Here is a 20,438-nt window from a genome sequence, read left to right as displayed (position 1 = left end):
CTGCCACCCCTCCCTGCCTGCACCCCTTGGCCAGGCGAAGCCGTTCTGCTTCAGGACAGCACCAGCTCACGGCACCGTGTCACAGAATCACAGAATCACAGAATCAATCAGGTTGGAAGAGCCCTCTGGGATCATCGAGTCCAACCATTGCCCTGACACCACCATGGCAACTAGACCATGGCACTAAGTGCCATGTCCAGGCTTTTCTTAAACCCCTCCAGAGATGGTGACTCCACCACCTCCCTGGGCAGCCCCTTCCAATGGCTAATGACCCTTGCTGAGAAGAAATGCTTCCTAATGTCCAACCTGAACCTCCCCTGGCCAAGCTTGAGGCTGTGTCCTCTTGTCCTATCGCGTCCCTACTGAGCACCCCCAGATGCCAGGAGGGGACGTGCCAGCACCCTGGGGGACACCTTCACCCCCCCGTGGGGCTCTCCTCCTCCTCGGGACATCGCTCGGGGAAAGAGAAACACCCTCCCAGCCACCCCAAGGCCAAAAAAAACCCCAGGGAAGGCTCGTGCCAAGGCACAGCCCCTCGCAGGGTGATTTGTAGCTGCCGTGGCTCCCTGCCAAGGGCTGGCGGAGGGTGGGTTATAGCGGCTCGTGGGGAATAAACCTCCCTGTCCACAACACGGGTGAATCGCCGTGGGTGGGGGAACGCCCCGGGCCCCGCTCGGACACCGGGACGGTGGGATGGGGATGGGGGGGTCCCTCCGGGAGTCCCTCCCCAGTCCCCGGTGGTGATGGGGCGAGGCGGCTGCTGGGCACCTCCTGCGCTGGCTGCTGCGGGCAGGGGGGGGGGGACACGCGTGGGGGCACCCCCGGATCGCCGAGGGATGCCCCGGCGGAGGCAGCGGGAGGAGGAGGCGGAGGAGGAGGAGACGGAGGAGGGCGGCGGTACCGGCAGCGGCCGCCCCCGTCCCGCCCCGCCGCAGCCGCCGGGCACCGGGGCAGGAGGCGGCGGAGCGCATGGAGGCGGCGGCGGCGGCCCCGGGAGGCGGCCCCGGTACCCTGCTGCTCTGCCTGGCCCTCGCCTCCGGTAAGCACGGGGCACCCGAAGCGGCGCGGCTCGGAACGGGGCTCCCCGGGCCCGGGCTGGACGCCTCCCCGCTGTCCCGGCCCGGTGCCCCCCCGGCCCTCCCCGATGCCTCCCCCCGTTCCGGCCCCGTCCTCTCTCTGCCCCAGCCCGGGCTGGTCCCGGTGCTGTCCCTGTCCCATCCCGCTGCTTCCCGGTCCCACGCTGGTCATCCTCCACCTGCCTTCGGGTCCCATCCCGCTGCTCCCCCACCCCATCCCACTGCTCTCCATCCCATCCCGCTGCTCCCCCACCCCATCCCAGTGCTCCCCTGTATCCCACCCCCATCCCGACACTGTCCCTGTCCCATCCCAGTGCTTGCCGTGCCCACCCTGGTGTTCCCCCACTCCCATCCCAGTGACTCTCGGTGTCCCCCAGACAATCCCACCCCAGTCCTTCCCCTGTGCCCAGCCTGGTGGTTCCCCAGTCCCATCCCTGTGCTCCCACATGCTTCCCCGTACCCATCCCAACGTGCCCCCAGTTCCCACCCTGCTCCTCCCCACCATCCCATCCCAGTGCTCCCCCATGCCCGTGCCACCTTGGCTCTGAATCCCTGAATCCCTTGGGGTCAGCATGGAGCTGGGGGGTCCTGGTGGGACCCTGGAGCGGGGCTGGGATGCTTTTCCCACCTGTTGATGGGACGCTGGGTGCCCAAATACCGGTGTTTGGCCACCCTTGGCAGTGTAGGGGGCTGGCAGGAGATAACCACAGGTAGGGCTGAACATCAGCCAGGCTTGGTGGTGCCCCCCGGCACAGAGTGCCGGCCCCGGGGTTTCGGGGGAGCCTTCCCCTGCGCCGGGAGCAGTTTGGGTTTGGCCCTTTGGCAGGGCTGGCGACGGTGCTCGGCAAAACCTGCCCAACCTGTGCTGGCAGGAGGAAACCAAGGGTGGCTGCCCTGGTTTGGGGCTGGGGTGCCCATCGGGCCAGGCAATGCCCCGGGCGGTTGCTATCCTGCAATTCGGGCTTTCCCGGGGCGAGCGTGGCGGGTGTTATGGCAAAATCACCCCGTGTTTGGGATGCTTTCCCGGGGTCTCTCTGGAATAGCGGCGCCGGGGTCTCCGTGCAGCAAAGAGATGAGGTTCCTCTGCCCCCACAGCTCCTGGGTGCTGAGAGCTGGGTGTCAGGGGGGCACATGACCCCCCCCGAGCTGGCGGTGCCACCGGGGCGGTCCTCGCCAAGGGGCTGCCAGCCCGGAGGGTGCCAAAGCTCCGCATCTGGTTGCAATAAGGGTGGGGATCTCGTCTTGGTGGGGATCTTTCCATGCCGAGCTGCAAACTCGGTCACCGGGGGTGAAGTCAGCCTCCCGCCCTGCGCCGCCGCGTGCCCGCAGCTGGTTCCCGGGGGGGGGCAGCCGCCCCGTAGCTCATCCCTTGGCTCCCACCCGGCAGCTCCCACCCACCCCGCTGCCTGGGCTGGACGGGGCGGTGGGATCCATCCCGTCCCTGCCGGGCTCTGTCGACCGAGGAGGGGATGCTCGCCCGTGGGGAAGCCCCGGCGGAGGCTGAGCCCCGGCCTCGGTGCAGCTCTGTTACCCAAAGCACGTCGTTGCCACGGCGGTGGCTATATATAGGCAGGAGGGACGCGTGCGCTGGGAGCGTCTCTGCTGTGGGACGGGGGGGGACACTGAAGGCTTGGCCAGGCAGCCCCCGCCACTGCTGCCAGGGTGCCGAAGGGCCGGGTGGGCCAACGGGTACCAGGGGATGAGGCTGCCCGGGCTTGGCTAACCCAGCTCCCCGCTCTCCAGGAGGCTTTGACACGGCCGAGCTGCGAAGTGTACCCACACGGGGTGGAAACACCCCCGGCCTGAGCGTGTCACCCCCGTGGGAGCCACCCAGCACCCTGCCCCGGCAGGCAGGACCCGTCCCCGCTCCGCTGGGTGCCCCAGCAGCGGGGTGAAGCCCTGGGGAGGGCCGGGCTGGGAGCGGGGCCGTGCTGAGTCAGTGCTGGTATGCCAGCGATCCGGTTACCGCCGCCGTGACGTCCCGGGGCTGAGCTGGCCACGGTGAGCACGGTCACCCCCTGTCCCGGCTCGGTTCGTGCCATCCCATGTCCCGGTGAGCGATGTTGCAATGGGGATTTAGCACTCGCACACTGGAAGCAACTGGGTTGTGGTGGGCACTGAATCGCTGCCGTCTCCTCGTATTTTTCAGCAGCCCTGAAGTCTGGGTGCCTCAAAAAAGGGACACCCCCCCCCTCCCTGCACGCCCCCCCCAGGCAAAGGGGCTGCTGGCAGGGCTGTGCCCCCCGAAACCCACCCCGCTGGCTGCCAGACCCCCATGCTGGGGTGTTGGTGGGTGGAGGAGGCAGGAGGGCCCGGCTTTCCCTTCTTGCCCCTGGGGAAAAGCTGGTGGTGGCAGGGAAGGGGGGCACGGGCACAGCTGCGGAGCCCTCTGCCAGTCCCCTCCCTGCGGCAAGTGCTACGGTGGGGGGTGATGGCGGGGTCCCCCCTCTGAGCCCCCTCCGCTGCGTTCCAGGCTTGGCCTTTCTCACTCGCGTGGGCGCCGACGCCAACGTCACCGCCGGCCACGGCACCGACGGGGTCACCTGCGGCGCGGCCGGGAGCTGCACGGGTAAGGCGGCGGCGGCGCGGGGATGCTCGGGGGAGCCGGGGGGGTGGGACGGGAGCGGAGCAGTGGGGGAGAGGGCCGGGATGGAGGACGGGCAGGGTGTTTTGTCTAGTGTAGCCACGTGGCATCCACCGAGCTGGCCAAGGTCACACGTGCCGGTGGCTCTTGGCAGCTGGCTGAGCTCGGACCTGCCGTGGGAACGGGCCAGCTCCGGGGTGCTGTCGGCTCCCGTAACCCCCGGGGCGGGGGGGGCATTTCTTTGTCCTTGTCACCCCCAGGGAACGTGACGCAGCTGAGGCAACACGGCCACTTCTCCAGGTGCCCGGAGGAGTACAGGCACTACTGCGTCAAAGGGAGATGCCGCTTCCTCGTGGCCGAGGAGGCGCCGGCTTGCGTGTAAGCCACCGCCGGTGGGGACACGGCAGCGTGGCGGGGGGGACGCCGTGCCCGTCCTCGCGGGGTGAGCAGGAGGAGGCGGGCACGGGCACCGTGGCGGTTTTTCAGACACCCCACCCCCCCAGGTGCGAGCGAGGCTACACGGGGGCTCGCTGCGAGAGGCTGGACATCTTCTACCTGCGAGGTGACCGGGGCCAGATCGTGGTCATCTCCTCGATCGCCGCCATCATCACCCTCATCATCCTCATCGTCTGCGCCTGCTTCTGCAGTCAGTACGTGGAGGGGACGGGGCAAGGGGTGGGAAGGGGCAAATTGGGTTGATTTTGGGTTGGAGACACGGTCTTGGGGGTGCTTGGATACACACAGGGCATCGCTTCAGGGCTGGCAACCACGTGCGATCCCACCCGGAGCTTCTGCACGGCAACCGTGGAGGGAGGAAGAGCAGCATCGCTGCGACGCCTCATCCCGCTCGGGTTTGGTTTTAATTATTAATTACCCGCCCCGCCTCGCAGCCGCTGTCGGAAGCAGCGTCGGAAGAGAAAGGCCGAAGAGTTGGAGACGTTAAACGAGAATTTGCCTTCCAAGAGCGAGGACGTGCTGGAGACGGGCATCGCGTGAAGGTGCGTGGGGACAGGGGGGTGGCTGCAGGCCCCTCGCTGGGGGTGGCCGCCGAGGCTGGAGACGACCCCCTCTCTCCGCAGGGGCTCCAGGTACCCGCAGGCGGGTCCCGGGCGGTGGCACCGGCTTGGCTCCACGGGCGAGGGCTACAACGTACAACAGCTTCAATAAAGGGGTGACGGAACGGTGTCCCCGTGTCGCCGCGCTCCTTACGGGCCCCTCTCGCCATCAGCCCCCACCGCGGGGCGGTCCCCAAATTCCTGCGCCGGCCCTTCGCCCCCCGCCGGCACAGCCTTGGACGGGCCAACGGGGCACGGGGAGAGCTCACCGGTGCCGGTACCGGGGCGGGGGGGAGAGAGCTGCGGTGCCGCCCCGAGTCCGCCAGGGGGCGCTGCGCCCCTCGGTGCCGCCCCCGCGGGGGGCGTTGCCGGGCGGGGCGGGTGCGCGGCGGCGCCGAGGCTTCAAAACCCTCCCGGGGCCGCCAGGGGGCGCCGCGGCGGCGGGACCGGCGGGGAGAAGCGGAGCGGCGGCGGCGGGAGCGGGTCCCGGTGTGCGGCCGGCGGGGGCTCTGCCGGGCCCGGGGCCCTCGGGGCCCGTCTGCGGGCGGCCCGGGGGCCGTGACGGGGCTGCTTCCCCGCCATGGCTGCTCCCGCTGCCGCCGCCGCGTCTTCCCGCCCGGGGCCGAGCAGACGCCGATGCGCCCGGGCGGGCTCCGGGCTGGGCTGTCCCGTCCCCCCGGGGCTCCTCCGGCCGCGGCTCTCACGGTCCCGGCGCGGGGCGGCCGCAGCCGGCGGGCGGGAACCGGGGCCGACGCTATCTCCTAGCCGCCCCGGGCGAGTGAAACTGGGCAAAACTGGGGGAGAACTGGTGAGTACCGGGGCCAAACCGGGCGAGCTGCCCGCCCTGCCTGCGCTGGCAGTCCCGGGGGTGCCCGGCCGGGGCACGGTGACTTTCCCGGCGGGTTTCGGCACCGACCCGTGACCCGGCGACCGGCCGCGGGGGCTCCGCACGCCGCGTTTTCCCCCCCTCGGTACCCGGCGGAGACGGGGCCCCGGCGGGGCTGGGGCTCTCCCGGAGCGGCCGGTGCCCCCTCCTGCCGCTGGGCTCCCTCCTCCCGGCGCAGGCACCGGCCGCTTCCTTCTCCGCGGCCCTTTCCCGGAGCGGCTGCCGGCAGGACGGAACCCCCCGGCCTGGCGCCGGCTCTGCCGGGGCCGGGAGAGCTCGGACCGGTGAGTGCGGGACCCGCTGCTGGGGGAAACTGGTTTCACGGGGCTTCGGCCCTGCGGGGCGGCAGCGTCGGGCGGTGCCACGGCGGGGCCTGGGGGCGGCTCTGGGCCCCGCACAGAGCCCGGCTTTGACCGAAAACCTTCTTTTTCAGCTCAAAACGTGCTGCGGTGGGAGCAGAGGCCGCTCCGGGGACCCGCACCGGCTCCTGCAGCCCCGTGGGTGAGACGGTGAAGCCGGGCCCGGGGAGCGACGGCCGTGCCGGTGCCTCGGGAGGTGTTGGTGGCCCCGGCGGTAGGAGGCCGTGCCCGGTGAGGTGAGTGCCCCGAGGCGGTGGTTTCTGCCGCCCCGGCCCCGTCTCTCCCTCCCCTCCCGCCTCGGCTGCGCGGTGCCGGGTCGCGGCTGCCGAGGGGCCGGGCAGAGCTGCCCGTGCCCGGGGGGCAGCAGGGTTTGCCGGGCAGCAGCTCGGGGCTCTCTGGGCCGGGCCGCTGCCGGGGGCTGATTGTGCCACGTCTCTCCCTGCGCAGGGACACACGGACGGACGGAGGAGCCCCAGCCAGGCCGGGAGCCGCCCGCGGGGGGTGCGGAGCCCCAGGGAGAAGCCGGGCTGCCTGCGCCGAGGCCGACGCTGCCGCCTGCCCTGTGCCTGCCTGGGGACAGCCCGGCCTGCGCCCACCTGGAGACCCTGCAGGGACTGCGCTGCTCCAGTCCGGCTGCGGCTCCAGGTGGGTGTGTTGGGGCCCATTTGTTTGGGGTTCAGCTCGGTTTGGGCTCCCCTTAGTTTTTGGTTGTTTGGTTTGGACCCCCATTTGTTTCAGGTCCAGCTCAGTTTGGGCCCCCCTTGGGTTTTGTTGGGGTGGGGTTTGGTTTTGTTGGGGTTTGGTTTTGTTGGGGTTTGGTTTTGTTGGGGTTTGGTTTTGTTGGGGTTGGGTTTTGTTGGGGTTGGGTTTTGTTGGGGTTGGGTTTTGTTGGGGTTGGGTTTTGTTGGGGTTGGGTTTGCTCCTTTGGGCCCCCCTTGGGCCCAACTCAATTTGTGGGGCCCATTTGTTTCGGTCCAGCTTGGTTTGTGCTCATGTGTGTTTGTTTCTGCCCCTGTTTGTTTCAGGTCCAGCTCCTGGACGGCTCCAGTTCAGTTTTGGCTCCAGCTCCTGTTTGTTGCTGCTCTGGTTTCAAATCCAGCTTACGGACGGCTCCGGCTCGTTTCAGCTCCAGTTTGGTTGTTTCTGCCTGTTTTGTTTCTGTTCCAGCTCCTGGACGGCTCCAGTTTGTTTGCAGCTCCGGGTCATTGTCTCTGCACGCGTTCATTTCGGGTCCAGTTCATTTGTGGCTCCTGTTTGCTCACAGCTCCACTTGGTTTCAACTCCAGTTTGTGGACGGCTCCAGCTCATTGTTTTTGCACCCCTGTTTTACAGGTCCAGCTCATGGATGGCCCCACTTCAGTTTTGGCTGTAGCTCGTTTCCAGCTCCAGTGCAGCTTCATCTCCAGTTCATGGATGGTTCCAGCCTCAGCTCCTCCTCGAGTTCATCTCCAGCTTAATAAAGCTTATTCTAGTTCAAATGAGCCTGGCTTTTAGCCAGGTCGTAAATCAATCACTGTCACGACTTGTATATGAATATGACCTGTCAGAATTGTACACTAGTCCGGTGCTTGGGCGCACCTGGAATGAACAGTTGGACACGAAAAGGGGGTAAAAAGTGCTTTTTCGCCCTGAGTCTATCTCCTGCGTTGAATTTTGCCTGGTGCATGCCGGCGTCCCTGAGTTTCGGGGCCAACGCGACCGGACCCCCACCTCCGGTGAGGGTCCACGCACCATCCCACCCCCCTCCCTCCCACCCACACTCCAACACCCTCCCACCTCCCCCCAACCCTGCAGCTCTGGCCAAACTGGCCCCTGGCTTTGACCCCAGAAACAGCCGACCAGGTCTCCGTTTCTGAGCCCAAAGGCGCAGGATTTGCTGCTCCGGCCCCGGGAGCCCCTTTCCCAGCCCCACAAACGCAGCCCCGCGGCTCCGTTCTCAGGGTTGGGAAATGTCCAGCTCTGTCTGTGCTGCTCAGCCCCAGCACCGGCCCCGGGAGCCGCCTCTCGAGTCCCACAAGCACCCGGCTGAGCCCCGAACCCCCACAGCCCCGCGTGTGATGTAGGGACGAGCCCGGGAGCCCCGGCGGTGTCGGGCGGTGCTTGAGAACTGACCGGGGGGACCCGCGGAGCGGGCCCGGCCCCGTGTGGCCGCGGGCGGCCCGAGCGGGGACGGGGGGCGCCGGGCTCCGGCCCTCGGGCTTTATTCCCCGGCGCCCCGAGCCCCGTGGCTGCACCGGCGGCTCCGTAGAGCCCCCGGCAGCGCGGCCGCCCGGGCACCGGCACTTCCCACCCGCCCCGGCCCCAACCCCGACACCCCCCGGGGCCGCGGCACCGCTCGGCCGCGGCCCCTGCCCTGCGCCCGGACTCGACACCCCCCGGGCCGCGACACCGCTCGGCCGCGGCCCCTGCCCCGCTCCCGGCCCGAGCTCCCCGCGTCTCACCTGGGCCCCGCCGCAGGAGCCCGGCCCGGCCGCTGCCGCCCCGTGACCACGCGCGGCGCCACCGGAACAGCCCAGAGGGGGCGGACGGCGGCCGCCGGGGCTCAAATCTCCTCGGCCCCGCCCCGCGCAGCCGCCCTGGGGCCCTGCCCCGCCCCGCGCACCTGGGCCAGGCCCCGCCCCGCGCACGCGCCCTGCGGCACCGCCCCCGCGCACCTGGGACAGGCCCCGCCCCGCGCATGCGCCCCCCGGGCCCCGCCCCTTCCGGCCCGCCCCGCGCACGCGCAGCCTCTTCCGCCGCCAGAGCGGGGCTGGCTCCGACCGCGGCGGACGCTGGTACCGGAGTCGGGGCGGGACCCATCGCTCGGGATGCGGGGCTGCAGCACCGGCCTGGTCTGGGGGCGGTGAGACGAGGCCGGGATTCGGGCTGGGGCTGGTGCCGGTGCTGCTGCCGGGCCTCGCGGGCGCGGGGAGCCGGTGCCGGCGGGTTAGTCCTGGCCGGTGTCCGTCTCTCCGCGGGCGGGCGCAGAGCGGGTCCCGGGACTGGAGCACGGCGGCAGGGTCGGGGCTGGGCTCGGCCTCTCCCGGAGCCCCGAGCCCGGCCTCGCCGCCTCCATCCCGGCGCCGCGGGCAGGTGGAGCCGCGCTCCGGGGCCGGGCCTTGGGCGGGCGCCGGGGCCCAAGTCTGACGCTGCCCGCGCTGTGCCGGCAGTGCCCCGCCGGAGCTCTGGGCGCGGGGGAGCCGGGGCTCTGCCGGTGCCGGGTCGCCGAATAAAGGCGGTGGCTTCGTACAGGCGCTGAATAAAGGCTGGGAACGGGCGCGGGGGCTCCGACCCCTCTCTTGCCCGGCCGGGGCAGCCTGGCCTACCGGGGCCCAGAGCACGGCCGTGGGCTCTGCTCTCCGGCCCGGGGCGAGCCCTGATACTGGTCACACGAGCCCGGTCTCAAGCCCCAGAACATGGGACTTTGTTTCTGAGCCCCCCCCAAATACCAGCCCGGGGCTCTGCTTCAAGCCCCCGTAACGCAGCACTTGGGCTCTCTCTGAGCCTTAAACTGCCCCCATGAGCCTGGTTTCAAGCCCCAGTAACACAGCACTTAGTCTGAGCCCCAACACTGGCCACAGGAGCCTGGTCTCCACACTGCAAAACGCAGGACTCGGTCTCTCATGTCAAGCACCCACAACACAGCACTTGGTCCCTGCTTAGGAGCCCTCAACTGGCCCAGTGAGCCTGGTTTTGACACCCCAGAGTTGCCCAAAGGACACTGGTCTCGTGACACCGAAAACACAGGACTTGGAATCTGTTTTTCAGCCCCAAAACTGGCCAAACGAGCCTGGTACCAAGCCCCAAAAATGCAGGACTTAGTCTCTGTGTTTCAAGCACTAACACACAGCACTTGGTCTCTCTTGTCAAGGCCTTAAACTGCCCAGATGAGCCTGGTTTCACACTCCCCAAACGCAGGACTTAGTCTCCACCTCAGAAACCCAAAACTACCTCCATGATCCCTGTTTGAAGCCCCACAAACTCAAGGCTCTGCTTTTAATCCCCCAAATTGGCCAAATGCACCTGGCTTTTGAGCCCCAAAACGCAGGACTTAGTCTCTGTGTGAAGGTGCGTGTTTGTGACAACCCCATGGCTGTTCCTGAAGGCCAGGGAGCCAGGGCTTTGCTGCCTGTGTCCAAGTCTGGAAAACGCAGGACTTAGTCTCAGTTTCAAGCCCCATGAGCCTGGTTTCATGTCCTGAAGACACTCAGCAAAATCTGTTTCTGAGCCCCCAAGGCCAACAAACGCAGGACTGGGGCTCTGTTCTCCAGCCCTGAAAACGCAGGACTTAGTCTCTGGTTTTGAGCCACTGAGGGAGTTTTCAAGTCCCAAAAATGCCGGCCTTGGTCTCCCTCCTTAAGCTCCGAAAACACAGACTTTGGGGGTTGCAGCCCATGTGCCTGGGTTTGACCACACTACTCGGTCCCTGAGCCCTGCTTTGAGCTGCAAACCCCCTCGGCTCTGTCTCTGCACCCCAAACCCCAGGAGTTTCTCTCCAGCCCGGCTCCTGCTGCCTGAAACCCACGACCGGGCCCGGTTCTGAGCCCCAAACCACCCCCCGGGCCCGGTCTGAGCCCCAGAACAGGCCCTGAGCCGGGGTCCCATCTCCCAGCGCCCGGTCTGGGCTGCTCGGCCACAGGGTCTGAGTCCCCCAAGCACCCGGCTGAGCCCCGAACCCCGCGTGTGATGTCGGGACAGGTCCGGGAGCCCCGGCGGTGTCGGGCGGTGCTTGGGAACTGACCGGGAGGACCCGCGGGGCGGGCCCGGCCCCGTGTGGCCGCGGGCGGCTCGAGCGGGGACGGGGGGCGCCGGGCTCCGGCCCTCGGGCTTTATTCCCCGGCGCCCCGAGTCCCGCCGGCTCCTCCGAGGAAACACCGGCCCTTCTCCGTCCGCCCGGCCCAACAACTCCCGGGGGCCGCGACCACTTCGCCGCCCCCGGCGACTGCTCGGCTTCAGCCCCGGCCTCACGGCCCTCAACCGCGGCTGCGGCTCCCGCGGCTCCCCCGGCCGGGCCCCAGAGCTCCCGCGGGCCGAGCACCCCGCGCCTCCCCTGGGCCGGCACGGCAGCAAGCCGGGCCCGGCACAAGCACACCCACCTCCTGTCCTCCGGCGGCAGCAGCGGCGGCAACAAAAATGGCGGCCGAGGGCGGCCGGAAGGGCCCGACCCGTGAGGGCCCCGCCCCGCGCAGCCGCACTGCGGCCCCGCCCCGCCGCGCCCCGCGCCCCGCCCGGCACCCGCGGTCCCGTGTCTCGGCGGCGGCAGGTGCGCGGCGGCGCCGAGGCTTCAAAACCCTCCCGGGGCCGCCAGGGGGCGCCGCAGCGAGGGGCCGGCGGGGAGAAGCGGAGCGGCGGCGGCGGGAGCGGGTCCGGGTGTGCGGCCGGCGGGGGCTCTGCCGGGCGCGGGGCCCTCGGGGCCCGTCTGCGGGCGGCCCGGGGGCCGTGCCGGGGCTGCATCCCTGCCATGGCTGCTCCCGCTGCTGCCGTGTCTGTCCCCCGGTGCCCGGCGGAGACGGGGCCTAGGCGGGGCTGGGGCTCTCCCGGGGCGGCCGGTGCCCCCTCCTGCCGCCGGGGTCTCTTCTTCCGGCGCAGGCACCGGCCGCTTCCTTCTCCGCGGCCCTTTCCCGGAGCGGCTGCCGGCAGGACGGACCCCCCCGGCCTGGCGCCGGCTCTGCCGGGGCCGGGAGAGCTCGGACCGGTGAGTGCGGGACCCGCTGCTGGGGGAAACTGCTTTCACGGGGCTTAGGCCCTGCGGGGCGGCAGCGTCGGGCGCTGCCACGGCGGGGCCTGGGGGCGGCTCTGGGCCCCGCACAGACCCGGCTTTGACCGAAAACCTTCTTTTTCAGCTCAAAACGTGCTGCGCTGGGAGCAGAGGCCGCTCCGGGGACCCGCACCGGCTCCTGCAGCCCCGTGGGTGAGGCGGTGAAGCCGGGCCCGGGGAGCGACGGCCGTGCCGGTGCCTCGGGAGGTGTTGGTGGCCCCGGCGGTAGGAGGCCGTGCCCGGTGAGGTGAGTGCCCCGAGGCGGTGGTTTCTGCCGTCCCGGCCCCGTCTCTCCCTCCCCTCCCGCCTCGGCTGCGCGGTGCCGGGTCGGTGCTGCCGAGGGGCCGGGCAGAGCTGCCCGTGCCCGGGGGGCAGCAGGGTTTGCCGGGCAGCAGCTCGGGGCTCTCTGGGCCGGGCCGCTGCCGGGGGTGATTGTGCCACGTCTCTCCCTGCGCAGGGACACACGGACGGACGGAGGAGCCCCAGCCAGCCCGGGAGCCGCCCGCGGGGGGTGCGGAGCCCCAGGGAGAAGCCGGGCTGCCTGCACCGAGGCCAACGCTGCCGCCTGCCCTGTGCCTGCCTGGGGACAGCCCGGCCTGTGCCCACTTGGAGACACTGGAGGGACTGCGCTGCTCCAGCCCGGCTGCGGCTCCAGGTGAGTGTGTTGGGCCCCGTTTGTTTGGGGTTCAGGTCAGTTTGGGCTCCCCTTTGTGTGTGTGGTTGGTTGGTTGGGGCCCCATTGGATTTTGTTTGGTTTTGGTTTTATTTTTGGTTCTGTTTGGTGGTTTGGGCTCCCCTTTGGTGTTGGTTGGTTGGTTTGCTAGTTTGGGCCCCCTTTGTTTTGCATCCAGCTCATGTGTGTTTGTTTCTGCCCCTATTTGTCTCAGGTCCAGCTCCTGGACGGCTCCAGTTCAGTTTTGGCTCCAGGGTTGGGTGTTTCTGCTTCATTTTGTTCCTGTACAGCTCCAGCTCATGGATGGTCCCACTTCACTTTTGGCTGCAGCTCGTTTCCAGCTCCAGTGCAGCTTCATCTCCAGCTGATGCTCAGTTCCAGTCTGGCTGCATCTCCAGCTCATGGATGGTTCCAGCCTCAGCTCCTCTTCGAGTTCATCTCCAGCTCAATAAAGCTTATTCTAGTTCAAATGAGCCTGGCTTTTGGCCAAGTCGTAAATCAATCACTGTCACGACTTGTATATGAATATGACCTGTCATAATTGTACACTAGTCCGGTGCTTGGGCGCACCTGGAATGAACAGTTGGACACGAAAAGGGGGTAAAAAGTGCTTTTTCGCCCTGAGTCTATCTCCTGCGTTGAATTTTGCCTGGTGCATGCCGGCGTCCCTGAGTTTCGGGGCCAACGCGACCGGACCCCCACCTCCGGTGAGGGTCCACGCACCATCCCACCCCCCTCCCTCCCACCCACACTCCAACACCCTCCCACCTCCCCCCAACCCTGCAGCTATGGCCAAACTGGCCCCTGGCTTTGACCCCAGAAACAGCCGACCAGGTCTCCGTTTCTGAGCCCAAAGGCGCAGGATTTGCTGCTCCGGCCCCGGGAGCCCCTTTCCCAGCCCCACAAACGCAGCCCCGCGGCTCCGTTCTCAGGGTTGGGAAATGTCCAGCTCTGTCTGTGCTGCTCAGCCCCAGCACCGGCCCCGGGAGCCGCCTCTCGAGTCCCACAAGCACCCGGCTGAGCCCCGAACCCCCACAGCCCCGCGTGTGATGTAGGGACGAGCCCGGGAGCCCCGGCGGTGTCGGGCGGTGCTTGAGAACTGACCGGAGGGACCCGCGGAGCGGGCCCGGCCCCGTGTGGCCGCGGGCGGCCCGAGCGGGGACGGGGGGCGCCGGGCTCCGGCCCTCGGGCTTTATTCCCCGGCGCCCCGAGCCCCGCGGCTGCACCGGCGGCTCCGTAGAGCCCCCGGCAGCGCGGCCGCCCGGGCACCGGCACTTCCCACCCGCCCCGGCCCCAACCCCGACACCCCCCGGGGCCGCGGCACCGCTCGGCCGCGGCCCCTGCCCCGCTCCCGGCCCGAGCACCCCGCGTCTCACCTGGGCCCCGCCGGAGGAGCCCGGCCCGGCCGCTGCCGCCCCAGGACCGCGCGCGACGCCACCGGAACAGCCCAGAGGGGGCGGACGGCGGCCGCCGGGGCTCAAATCTCCTCGGCCCCGCCCCGCGCAGCCGCCCTGGGGCCCTGCCCCGCCCCGCGCACCTGGGCCAGGCCCCGCCCCGCGCACGCGCCCTGCGGCACCGCCCCCGCGCACCTGGGACAGGCCCCGCCCCGCGCATGCGCCCCCCGGGCCCCGCCCCTTCCGGCCCGCCCCGCGCACGCGCGGCCTCTTCCGCCGCCAGAGCGGGGCTGGCTCCGACCGCGGCGGACGCTGGTACCGGAGTCGGGGCGGGACCCATCGCTCGGGATGCGGGGCTGCAGCACCGGCCTGGTCTGGGGGCGGTGAGACGAGGCCGCGATTCGGGCTGGGGCTGGTGCCGGTGCTGCTGCCGGGCCTCGCGGGCGCGGGGAGCCAGTGCCGCGGGTCAGTCCCGGCCGGTGTCCGTCTCTCCGCGGGCGGGCGCGGTGCGGGTCCTTGGGCCAGAGCATCGCGGCAGGGTCGGGGCTGGGCCCGGCCTCTCCCGGAGCTCCGAGCCCGGCCTCGCTGCCTCCGTCCCGGCGCCGCGGGCAGGAGGAGCCGCGCTCCGGGGCCGGTTCCGAGGCGGGAGCTGCCCCGGGCCCACAGCGGGCACCGGCGGCCCAAGTCCCGCGTTTCTTCTCCGTGCTGCCCGCTCCTACCTGGGGCTCCGGCCGCCGTCCCCGCCGGGGTTTTGCAGGTGACGGGGTCCCGGGACAGGCACCGGCCTCTTCGCACAGGCACCGAATAAAGGCTGGAAACCGTCGGCGGCGCTGGGCCTGTCCCAGCACCGCCTGCCCGGGCGCGGCCTGACAGGCTCCCGCAGTGCCTGCCCCGGGAATGGCCGGGGCGTTCCGGGCCGAGCCTGCACCTGCGGGGCTGGGGCTCTGCTGTCGGGCCCTGGAGCAGCACCGGGGACCGCTTCGAGGCCCTCAACCCCCGGGGCGGGGCTGTTTCCCGAGCCCCGACACCGGCCACAGCAGCCCCAGCCTCACAGCGCTGCGTCTGCTTCCAAGCCCAGCCAGGCCGGGCTGGGGCTCTGCTCTCGGAGCCCGGCCCTGCCCGAGGGAGCTGGAGTCCGGCCCCAGCAGCGCAGGGCTGGGGCTCCACTTGTCAAGCACTAACACAGGGGTGGGGGTCCCTCTTTCTGAGCCCCCCCACGCAGGACTGGGGCTCTCTTGTCCAGACCCAACACTGCCCACATAAGCCGGGTTTCACACTGCCCAAACGCAGGACTTGGGCTCTGTTCGCAGCCCCAAAACTGGCCAAATGAGCCCAGTACCAAGCCCCCAACACGCAGGACTTAGTCTGTTTCAAGCACTAACACGCAGGACTTGGTCTCTCTTGTCAAGACCTTAAACTGCCCAGATGAGCCTGGTTTCACACTCCCCCAATGCAGGACTTAGTCTCCATTTCAAAAACACAAAACTACCTCAATGAATGATCCCCATTTGAAGCCCCACAAATTCAGGACTCTGCTTTTAAACCCCAAAATTGGCCAAATGAGCCTGGTTTTAAGCCCCAAAACGCAGGACTTAGTCTCTGTGTGAAGGTGCCTGTTTGTGACTCCCCTGAGCCTGTGTCCAAGTCTGGAAAACGCAGGACTTAGTCTCTGTTTCACATCCTGACAACACTCAACTCAGTCTCTGTTTCTGAGCCCCCAAACCTGCCCATTCCCCTTGTTTCCCAAGGGCAGCAAATGCAGGACTTGGACTCTGTTTTCAAGCCCTGAAAACGCAGGACTTAGTCTCTGGTTTTGAGTGAGTTTTCAAGTCCCCAAAATGCCCGACTTTATCTCCATTAATTCCCAAAAACATGGGGGCTGCAGGCCACGTGCCTGCATTTGGCCCCACAACTCAGTCCCTGAGCCCGGCTTTGAGCTGCAAAACCCCTCGGCTCTGTCTCTGCACCCCAAACCCCAGGAGTTACTCTCCCTCTGTCACCTAAATCAGCAATAAATCTCCTTAACACCCAATTAGGCATTAACGAGCAGTGATTACTTTATTCAGCTGAGGGACATGGGGGATTAATCGCTCCACCTAACATGCACAACCAGGCACAAAACACACTCATTATATACAGTATAGAAAAATTAATATTCATGTAATTCACAAGAAACCTTATGTAATGTCTTTGTGCATGTATACTAAATTGGGGAAGGGGCCTTGGGTGGGCTCTGGGGGTCATAACCCCCCATAGTGATGCTGTGTGACCCCACTCCTGCGCACGCATGGTCGAGGCCTTTCTGCTGACACGTGCAGGTCGCTCCGAGGAGAAGATCCTGTTCTGGTTCTCACAGGATTTATCTCTACTCCTCGCGCCAGAGCTGTGAATCAAGTCAGTTAAGACACTACAAAGGTGTTCAGAGTCCTCTTTATCTCTGGCCCTTCTTTATAATTAGCAAGGAATTTAACAGAGACCTTGGGTTCTTCAAGACTAAGCACAAGCAAGAGTCAGTGATGACTATAACTAAGTTTTATCAGTCCCAGGAGCAGACCCTGTCTTCAAAACATGCCGTGAGCTTCAGAACGTACCGTTATTAGAGCCGAAAGGAAAATTGCTGAAAGAAAAGTTGATTCTGTCTCAAGGTTACCCAGAGCAGGCCTTTTAGGGCCTGTTCTGAAGCTTGCTTTTACTAAACCATCCGGTATCACCTCTGCAGCCCCTTGAGCTGCTTCTCCATCCCACCAGCCCAGCTCCTGCTGCCTGAAAACCCACAACCCCAGAACAGGCCCTGAGCCGGGGTCACGTCTCCCAGCGCCCGGTCCGAGTCCCACAAGCACCCGGCTGAGCCCCGAACCCCCACAGCCCCGCGTGTCATGTCGGGACGAGCCCGGGAGCCCCGGCGGTGTCGGGCGGTGCTTGAGAACTGACCGGGGGCCGCGGGCGGGGGGCGCCGGGCTCCGGCCCTCGGGCTTTATTCCCCGGCGCCCCGAGCCCCGCGGAGCCCCCGGCAGCGCGGCTGCTTCTCGTCCCGTCCCCGCGGCAACAGCCCCGCCGGGGCCGCCCCTCGGGCTCCGGGATGGAGCAGCCCCGCTCGCCCGCAGCCCCGGCCCGGACACCCCCGGCCGCTCCAGCCCATCCCGTTCTCACCTGGGGCGGGCGGACACCGCCCCTCCGCGGCTCCGAGCGCCCGGGGCTCCCGGCGCGGGGCCTAGCCCCCCCCGCCCGCGGGGCCGCCGCTGCACCGCATCCCCCCGCCCGGGGCCCCGGCGCCGCCCGCGCTCCGGAACGACGGGAGAAGGCGGCAGCGGGCAGACGGCGGCCGGCGGGGGCCAAACTGCCGCGGCCCCGCCCCGCGCAGGCGCGCTGGGCCCCGCCCCGCCCGGGGGCGTGAGGGGCGGGGCCAGGGGTGTCCCATCGGCTGCGGGGTCCTAGCGCCCGCCTGCCCACCCGCCGGTAACACCGGGGACGCCGCTGGCAGACCCCGTCCGCCCGTGAGCCGCAGCGGGGCAGGCAGAGCCGAGCCGTCCCCAGGGGACCCCCGCGGCCGGGGCAGAGCGCAGGGCCGAGCCGCCCCGCCCCAGCGCAGCCGCACGCCGCCCCGCCCCGCGCAGGCGCCGGCAGCGCGGTGATGGCGGAGAAGGCGCAGAAGGGGTGAGTCCCGGTTCCCCCCCGCGCCCCCCACCCCCACGCGCCGCCCGTTCCCTTCACACACCCCCCGTCCCTTCCCGCAGCGTGAAGATCGCGCCGGGGGCCGTGGTGTGCGTGGAGAGCGAGATCCGCGGGGATGTGACCATCGGTAAGGCCCCCCCGGGCCCGTCCCGCCCCGTCCCGCCGAGGGTGATGCGGGGGTGATGCGGGGGTGATGCGGGGCTCTTCCCCCGCAGGCCCCAGGACCGTGATCCACCCCAAGGCGCGCATCATCGCCGAAGCGGGGCCCATCGTCATCGGCGAAGGGAACCTCATCGAGGAGCAGGCGCTCATCGTGAACGGGTGGGTGCGAAGCCCGGCGGTGCCCGAGGGGGCCGTGCCCCAGCCCGACACCCCATTCCCGGGGTGCCCACACCGCCGAGGCTCCCGGCACAGCGCTGGGTGTCCCCCGGAGCCCGGCTGGCATCCTCCCGGTGGGGCTACCGGGCTGGCTTTGGCAGGGGGTCGGTGTTTGTGGAGATACCCCACGGCAGATCCCATGTCAGCCTCCTCAGACTTGAGCCTACAGCTCTTTAAGGAGCAGGGCTTTAGCTTAAAAACTCCGGGGAAGGTAGAATTTTAAAAAATAAACCCAAAGTTTTGTGCTTTTCGTGTATGTGTGTGGCACTACGGCTAAGGAAGAAGTGATCCTGTGTGATCTCTACACTTGAAATATGTTCTTCCCTCTTGCAGGTATCCAGAAAATATCACGCCAGAAAGTGAAGAGGTGGAGCCCAAACCGATGGTCATTGGCACCAACAACGTGTTCGAGGTTGGGTGCTGTATCCTTGTGCAGCGGGACGGACCGTCGGGTACGGTTGGGCTCGATGAGTGGTTGGGCTCGAGGATCTTCAAGGTCGTTTCCAGCCAAAATAATTCTGTGGTTCTATACACGGCGCTTTCAGGTTGGTGCAAGGGGGAGCATGTGTGGGCTCTGTCGGGGTTTAAACAGCCCAGGGCTATTGGGGGGTGGTTTGAAAACGGCAGTGGGGTTTGTTTTTTGAAATAAAAGTAAAACATTTTACAGTTTCCTTTAACACGGACCCATAGATTCCCAAGCAATGAAGGTGGGAGATAACAACGTTATCGAATCCAAAGGTAAGTCTCAGCTTATCACCTCGGCCCTTGTGAGATGCTGCTCTGGCGGATGCTGGGAACAGCGGAGGGTTACGTGGTGATCCTGAGCCCAAACTGCAGCTTGTCGCAGCCGCGGTTCTCACACAGACCCCACGTGTGTTCTGGCCTTGGTGGGAGCTGGGCCGCGCTGGCTCTGGCTCCTGGTGCTGAGCAGATGGGGATGTTTGGTGGTGCGGCGTTTAACCACTCTCCCAGGGGTTCCTCTCTCTCCCTCTGGCAGCATTTGTGGGCAGGAACGTGATCCTGACGAGCGGCTGCATCATCGGGGCCTGCTGTAACGTCAACACCTACGAGGTGATCCCCGAAAACACCGTCATCTACGGGGCCGACTGCCTCCGCCGCGTCCAGACCGAGCGGCCGCAGGTGGGTGCGACGCGAGCGTGACACGCCGTCACCCTCCCGTCCTCCGCAGCCCGCTGCCTCACCTCCCCTGCCTCTCTTTCCAGCCCCAGACGCTGCAGCTGGATTTCCTGATGAAGATCTTGCCAAACTACCATCACCTAAAGAAGACCGTGAAGGCCACATCCACTCCTGTCAAGAGCTGAGTGCCTTCTGCCCACGGTGGCTGACCGGGGGTTGCATCTGGACCTGCGAAGCACTACATGGCCCTGGGAAGTGGCCGGTCTCTGTGTCCCTCATTCCATCTTTAAAAAAAAAACCCAAAACATGTTGCTTATTTGTGTCCTTTATTTGTGTTCCACTGAGCATCTCAGACCTGCTTTGGATCTGGTGTCTCTTGTAACTTTATTGTACCTGCTTTGTTTTGGGAATAAAATCATAGAATCTTTTTTGTTGGAAAGGACCTTTAATATCATCAAGGCCAACCACTAACCCAGCACTACCAAGCCCACCACTAAACCCCATCCCTAAGCACCACATCTACTCACCTACTGTCACCTGCTTTGCTGCCGAGGGGGGACTGCAGTCCTTCCTGGGTCAGGGAACACCGCAGGGCTGCTGTACCCCAGCACTGACATCACCTCGGGGCCACTGTCCCTGCGGCCATCCCTCAGGGCCAGCCCTGGAGCCACCTCCCCGCTCCTCCCCCAGCCTGTCGGCAGAGGGAGATGGGCCCACACCGGGGGCTCCTCGGAAGGAGGGGTGTCCTGGCCCCAGACCCCCGAAACCATGCGGATGCTGGGGTGGGAAAGGCGCCAGGGCTGGTTGCCACCCTCTCTCCTTGGCCCCTGAAGGTTGCCTTCTGCTTGGTGTCCCTCTCAGATGGTCTGGAGAGGAGCTGAAGCTCCTCCACTGATGAGCTCATCAGCTGGTGAGCGTTGGACATGTCCACGTCCACGTCGGCACTTCCCAGCCAGCCCCCAAGATTTCCCAGGGATGTGGGTCACAACTTCCCCTTCTATCCCTGTACGACGCAGCCCAACGGGGTCGGTCGGTCCCTCGGCGCGGGAGAGAAGCGATGCTGGAGCAGCAATTCCTGCGGGAGAGAGAGGAGGAGAGCAGAGAGAGCAGCGGCAGCCACCCGTAGAGGAACCCCAAGTACCCACTGGTTTGGGTTTGGGACCAGGGGTTTCAGGTGGGACAGGGCAAGGCATAAAAGCAGCACAGCACCCACCAGAGCTCTGCGATTCCGACCTGGGGTCCAGCGCTGTTGGGAAACCACAGCTCTGCCCCAAAGCCGGGTCCAAATAAGGGCTGCAAGTCTTGTCCCGGCCACCGTTGTCACCTCTCCTGCCCCCGCGAGCAGCCCCAGGCAAAGATTCTCGTGGGGATGCCCACGGAGGGGAAAACATGGGGCTGAAGCACATCTCCTTTCTCCAACTTCACCCCTTGCCTGAAGATAAGGCAACCTTTGGGGAATTCACCCCAAAATCAAGAGGCTCCAGCAG

The 20,438-nt window shown here is 67.3% G+C and overlaps 2 protein-coding genes across 4 annotated transcripts; both read left to right on the top strand.

Moving 5' to 3' along the window:
* Window positions 1–909: 909 nt before the first annotated feature.
* On the top strand, window positions 910–4,845 carry BTC (betacellulin). Of its 3 annotated transcripts, none has more exons than XR_011048404.1 (6): window positions 910–1,039; window positions 3,550–3,645; window positions 3,921–4,038; window positions 4,164–4,310; window positions 4,405–4,658; window positions 4,740–4,845. XR_011048404.1 is itself a non-coding variant. In XM_068403507.1 (6 exons), exons 1-5 carry the CDS (start codon window positions 970–972, stop codon window positions 4,654–4,656), a joined length of 537 nt encoding a protein of 178 aa, XP_068259608.1. In that variant the 5' UTR covers window positions 912–969; the 3' UTR covers window positions 4,657–4,658; window positions 4,740–4,845. The 3 variants fall into 3 exon arrangements, 2 of the variants coding, with proteins under 2 accessions (XP_068259609.1, XP_068259608.1); XM_068403507.1 differs by having other exon boundaries at window positions 912–1,039; window positions 4,551–4,658; XM_068403508.1 differs by lacking the exon at window positions 4,740–4,845 and having other exon boundaries at window positions 4,418–4,625.
* Window positions 4,846–17,144: 12,299 nt separating this feature from the next.
* On the top strand, window positions 17,145–19,390 carry DCTN6 (dynactin subunit 6). The gene is made up of 7 exons (XM_068403809.1): window positions 17,145–17,418; window positions 17,499–17,563; window positions 17,652–17,757; window positions 18,148–18,236; window positions 18,505–18,552; window positions 18,812–18,954; window positions 19,038–19,390. The coding sequence occupies exons 1-7, from the start codon at window positions 17,396–17,398 to the stop codon at window positions 19,134–19,136; spliced, it is 573 nt and encodes a 190-aa protein (XP_068259910.1). The 5' UTR covers window positions 17,145–17,395; the 3' UTR covers window positions 19,137–19,390.
* Window positions 19,391–20,438: the final 1,048 nt, after the last annotated feature.

This window comes from Nyctibius grandis, chromosome 6 (assembly GCF_013368605.1).
Source record: "Nyctibius grandis isolate bNycGra1 chromosome 6, bNycGra1.pri, whole genome shotgun sequence".
NCBI lineage: Eukaryota > Metazoa > Chordata > Aves > Nyctibiiformes > Nyctibiidae > Nyctibius > Nyctibius grandis.
This window is presented reverse-complemented; position numbering and strand designations above follow the sequence as displayed.